Raw genomic sequence first — 6,097 nt, 5'->3', positions numbered from 1 at the left:
TCATGTCCTCAAGATAATGATGGCACATGTCTTAGTGATGTAATTACATAACAATTTGTCTGATATAGGTGTGTGGGCACCAGTGTTACTAACGGGAGAGTTCTGAAGAACCATTAATAGAGCAAGGAAGCATCATGAAAGGGTCCTAAGGAAAGAGCTGGTGTCCACTGGAACTAAAGGGATGGACTTAACATGTCTCTCATAAATATGCTTTAACTATAAATGTGTTACTATAGAGTGTGTTGGGAAATAATTACCTCCTTTTTCTCTCATTTCTTATATCAACTCTTATTCAAGGTCACCTCTCCATGAAGTTTTCCTTGAATATACTGAATCCACATTTCCTGGTTTTTAATTTTGAATATTTTTCAGGGCATTTTATATTGTAATCCTTATTATATAAATGTGTTTTTAATCTGTTTTTTCTCTATTTTCATGAAGATAGAAAAAATATTATCTTAATTTAAAATCATTTTTGTACCCAAATCACAAGATATAAATCCTCATGTTGCACGAGGGTCATCTTTCAATGTTTATGTATTTATGCCCTTTTGAGATTTGTTTTTCTCAGGGATACAAAGTGGCAACCTCTTTATTCATTTATTTTTACTTAATTTTTAGAAACAATATTAATTTTGTAGAAAGCTGGCCCATAGGATAAAAAAGCCCTCAGTTTTTATATATATAAAACAGCAATTGAAATCTATTGGTTTTAAAAAATCTGGATAATAATTTAGGATCTAATAGTTTCTAAATGTAAAATTGATGTAATTCTGAATTATACCTACTTATAAGTTCTTGGTAGCAGGAAAATGAAAATATAGGTTTTTTAAATTTTAATCTAGAATGCTTTTACAAACCTATCTTTTCTTATTACTCTGAAATTATCTAATGTGACAAAGCATAGACTTATATGAACCTACCCAATTTAATTTGTTTAGCTTGTATATTTACAGATGAAGACAAAAATAACTGAAAGTGAAAAAAAGAAGTTTGTAAGTAAACATGTGTTACAGCTCCCAATATTGTTTTGTTCTTAATAATATGTAATGTATTTTCACATATCTTAAGCCAGTTACATAGGACTTATTCTTCAACCAGTGTCTGTCCAATTCTATACTATAGTTATAAAAGGGAATCAATAGTTATTGAATAAATAATGTTTTAAAATAGTTTGTTACAGAACAAATAAATGATTAAGAAATTATTCAATCATTGTTAAAAAATAGTTTGGTACAGCAATAAATCTTTGTGGCAAACATAGGCCTGTCAAGAGTTACATTTTGTAAAATAAAAGAGATATTAGTAGCTAAAAAATAAGATTTCAAATTTCAGGCACATGGAGTACATCTACAATTTCCAAGACTGTGGCAGTAGTCTCCTCTCTGCATGGACTCTGGATGTGATGTTTACACAAGGTGAAGACTGTTTTCAAATTATTTCTGGTGTCTGGATTTAATACAGCTATATGTGTGCCCCTACATAATTATGCTATTTCTTATCGTGATTTCTAATTTTCCAACTCCTGCAGACATTATTAGCACTGACCCAAATAATAACTAAAAATAAAATCCTGATGTATAAACAAGAAATTAGATCATGTTCTTGGTATCATATGAAAAAAAAGCAAAAATGATAGTGTTAAGGAAAGATGTGAAGACAATGTGAATATTGCCACGAGGGTCCACATAGCCCTCATCCCCTGTATTCCCATAAGTCAATATCCTGCCACAGTCTAGATGGTGAGGAGAGGATCTTACAAATGCCATAAATTGAAGTGGTGGCACCTACAGGGTTACAGCCATTGTCCAATCTGTGTTCTAGAGACTTACATCTCGAGGGAACAAAAAAGACTTATTAACTCATCCTTGCTGTGAACTGGAAAGGTGTCTCATGGCAAGAGGAGCTATTCTACCGAGTACGTGAGGCCTGGGAAAATAAAAGTGGGAGGAAATAGGAAATAGCAAGGGGGATATTTGAGGCAAAAGAAGGGAATACAAACCCCAAAGTGTGGGAAGGGGAACAGGAGCCTGGGCCAAGAAGGCAGAGGTTCTCATTCTATCTCAGGGCATAATCTCCTCCAGAACAGCGTTATTGTTCATGTCCATTTCCATAGCATTCAAATCAGATCAGAATATCCATGCAGGTTAGCCTTGGTGACCCAGACTGTGACAGTAAGAGGTTTCCTTTCTGTGCATGGGTGTGATGCTTACACAAGGTGAAGACTTTTCAAATAACCAGAAGAATTTTATACTATGGTTGTGATTACATGAGATAATCTTCAAGGTCCATTTCAGTACCCAGTTGCAGTAATTTTTATGTGACATTAATTGCAGGTCAAATCTCTAAACCTCACTTCATAAGTCCTTTTGATTTTTGAGCTAATAAACTAATTCCAGTCTCCACTGTGGATAGGTGGAAAATATTCCAAAGTCATGAAAGCATTTGAAATTATAGAATCAGAATCAAAAGAATTTGGAAGTATCAACATTCCTGTACTACAATGTATAGGGTTTTAGAATAATAGATGGATGAAAAGGTGGAACAAATGAATATATGTGACTTAATGAATATCTATAGTGGTAAATTGGAACGTTAATATGGTTGCTCAGATTCCATTCTTAGTGAAATCCCAGAAATCTCATTTCTTTTCTAGGTCTTTTCTAGGTCTAGATTTCCCATTCTATCCAGGAATCTGTATATTTTCCCCCAAATCAGAGTTATTAATATAATGAAAAATATGTAATTAAGGTATTCATAATTTAAGGATGTCTTAAGTTACACAAAAAGATTATGAAAAACTTCATGTTTTTGTCTATACTAATTCTTAACTGGGTAAAAGGGAGGTGAAACTTTTATGATTCATTTCCCTCTCCTCAACCTACATGCTTCGTTTTTCTGTTATATGTCCCCTCATTGTTCTCACTACGGGAGCGTACTTCATACTGTCATTATTCCTCCAATAATATGTCAAAAATATTGTTGTTATTGATGTTATTACTGTCCTCCTACCAATCTATACTATCATCATCACCATTATTTTGTGGTCACCTCAGTATTTATTCAAATATCACCTTTAATCCTTAGCACAATCCTCTGGAAATACTATTATCATCAGATTTCAGTGGGGCCAACTTTGGAATAGAGAGTGAAAAGTCATTTGTTCAAAATTAATATATAAGCAAGTGTTGAACTGTATACCAGAAGATTATATCAGAATGTAACTGTTTAAATATTAGCAGAACCAAGAAACAGTGTATAAACTTGTTCCCAGGTAAAAACATGGTGGGCAATTGTCTCATTATATGCTCAGTAAGACATCATGGAGGTGACTGGAGTTTCTTCAGATGGGCCTCCAGTCAGATTAAGCTTCATGTTTACTGCTTCTTGGTAGTGAGAGACGCCATAAAATGAGAGAAATCATCTGAAATGTAAGCTATGAGATGAAAAGAAGTAGGACTGCTAAATTGAATTATGGCTGAGAAATTGGAAAATAATCCACAAGAAATATGAGATAATATTGGACAATCTGGGCATTGGATATATATTGAGTGTAAGTGTGTAAAAACAAGGAAAGGCAGATAAGCCCAGCTTGGGGAACCAGAAATATGTGTGTCATAATAAATCAGATAGAAGAAGGGAAAAGGTAGGGCCATAAGTACTGATTTGTGCAATAGGTTGGTAGAATTTAATAGCTATGTGATCATTCTGGAAGACTAAACTTAGCTCTGTAATTGACATGTTTGATTTCTTGATTATAGGTTTTCTATTTTAAAGAAATTGGTATTGTTAAGCATCCCTGGCAAATATCAATTGCATTCAAGTTTTATCGGCATGGAATTGGATGAGACTGTGGTGGATTTGAGTATACTAAGGGACAAAGCAGCCTTTACAAGACAGCAAGATAATTAATTTAGTAATGTTCAGTAGCAAGTAATCTGTCTTACAGTCTGTAAAATCACAAACAGCATTTTGGTGAGGATGGTGTTTACAAGTGATAAAAAAAAAGTGGAATTTTAAGAGGTTTTTATTTTTTTTTTTACTTCAGAGAATTTCATTACAATAAAAGGAGTACTGGTTAAGTTAAGGAATATATTTGTGCTCACATTTGATCAGAGTAGAACAGATTTAGTGCAAGGTCAGATCCCAATAGGCTTTTATTGAGCATTTTATGTATTTTTGTTATTTAGTGTTCACTACTACTTTTTTCTTTTCTGAGTTAGGAGTTTCTCTCAATCCCTCTCCAAGACCTATCTATGTGTCATTTTCCACTTGTGTTATTGAGGAAAGAAAATTAAATGAAAATTAAGAACATTTCATTAAATGAAAATTTAGAACAAAGAAAAAATTAATTGACAAGTGCTGAAACACAATAGAAAGGAAGGAAGTTACTACACATTTAAATCAGTCAATTATATATTTCTTGGGTTGTAGAGACGATTATAACAAGATCACTACTGCAAAATTAAATATTTTATAATGATTATTTCTTGAATTATCCTTCCTTGATATGCTTTTCTTTTAACCTGTATTTAACTCCTGGGAAAGTTGTTAAGCCCAAATTGATAGTAGTAATGACCATGAGTCACGAACAAACCACTTGCCAATTTTAGAACCAGAGATTAGTAAAAACACGAACAATATTTGCTTGAATAGTATAAAGATCACCTTGAAAGTTGTTTCACTCTTACAGTATTTCATACTGAAAAGGCGTTTTTGTATAAATCACAGAGAGGTTATAAAAATGCAAATGTAGACCAGTAACCCGGACTGAGAATGTTCCTGAACATAAATGTAAAAGTTAAAAGCAGTCTTGAAAATGCTGTGTGGGTTCTGTTCTGGGTGCTGTTTTTAGAAGAAGCGCCTTTGTATTTTGGTAAAATATTGATGGGTCTGCATCTGGAAACAGAAAGAATGTGCTGTAGCAAAGATGGTGGTATATTAATTAAATGACAACACTCAGCAACATAATGAAGAAAGGCAAAGCAAAATTGAATACATAGATTTAGACCAATTACAAAAAGGCACTGAAGTTTTGTTCTGTTTTTGTTTTTTTCATTTCCTGATACAGATGTTGACCTTCTCATTGCCTTCCCCACTGGAGTGTGATTGTGAGATTAGATTGAGGCTTAACACTAAGCACTATGGCATTCTTAAACTCCAGCAATACCTGGTCGTCCACATTTTATCTCACAGGTATCCCAGGCTATGAGGAATATCACCACTGGATTTCCATCCCATTCTGTCTCCTTTGTCTTATTGGAGTAATGGGCAACTGCACCATCTTGCATATTGTCCGGACAGATTCCAGACTCCACGAGCCCATGTACTACTTCCTGGCCATGCTTTCCCTCACAGACATGTGCATGTCCATACCCACAATGATCACACTCTTCAGGGTGTTATGGTCCATTTCCAGGGAGATCAATTTCAGTGCCTGTGTGGTTCAAATGTTTTTCATTCACACCTTCTCCTTCACTGAATCATCAGTGCTCTTGGCTATGGCTGTTGACAGGTATGTGGCCATCTGCCACCCTCTAAGATATGCTACCATTCTCACTCCAAGACTTATCATTAAAATTGGAATTGCAGCCTTTCTTAGAAGTGCCTTTCCTGTCATTCCACCTCTAATCAGGCTGGCCTTATTACCCTACTGCCGCTCCCACCTTCTTTCTCAGTCTTACTGTCTGCACCAGGACATGATGCGCCTTGCCTGTGCTGATGTGAAGTTTAATGTTATATTTGGGTTGTTTCTGATGACTGCACTGTGGGGTGTGGACTCTCTAGGTATTTTTGTGTCTTATGTGTTCATTCTTCACTCAGTATTAAAAATATCATCTAGGGAGGGAAGGCTTAAGGCCCTCAGCACATGTGCATCCCACATCTGTGCTGTGCTCATTCTGTATGTGCCCATGATTGGATTATCTATTGTCCATCGTTATTTCAAACACTCTTCCCCCTTATCCATATCTTCATGGCTAATATCTACTTATTAGTCCCACCTGTGCTCAACCCAATCATCTACAGTGTGAAGACCAAGCAGATTCGCCAAGGAATCCTCCACATGCTGTTCCCAAAAAAATCAATTCCAATGTGA

The 6,097-nt window shown here is 35.0% G+C and overlaps 1 protein-coding gene across 1 annotated transcript; it reads left to right on the top strand.

Annotated features, from left to right (window-relative positions):
• The first annotated feature begins 5,144 nt into the window (after positions 1-5,144).
• LOC119254999 (olfactory receptor 51L1-like) lies at positions 5,145-6,097 on the top strand. The gene is given in 2 exon segments (XM_037522022.1): positions 5,145-5,958; positions 5,961-6,097. Coding segments are annotated over 2 exon segments (951 nt in total).

The sequence above is a fragment of the Talpa occidentalis genome, unplaced genomic scaffold (genome assembly GCF_014898055.3).
Source record: "Talpa occidentalis isolate TD23 unplaced genomic scaffold, MPIMG_talOcc4v2.1 talOcc4.3, whole genome shotgun sequence".
NCBI classification, from domain to species: Eukaryota; Metazoa; Chordata; class Mammalia; order Eulipotyphla; family Talpidae; genus Talpa; species Talpa occidentalis.
Note: the sequence above shows the minus strand (reverse complement) of the source record. Positions and strands in the feature narration are given on the sequence as shown.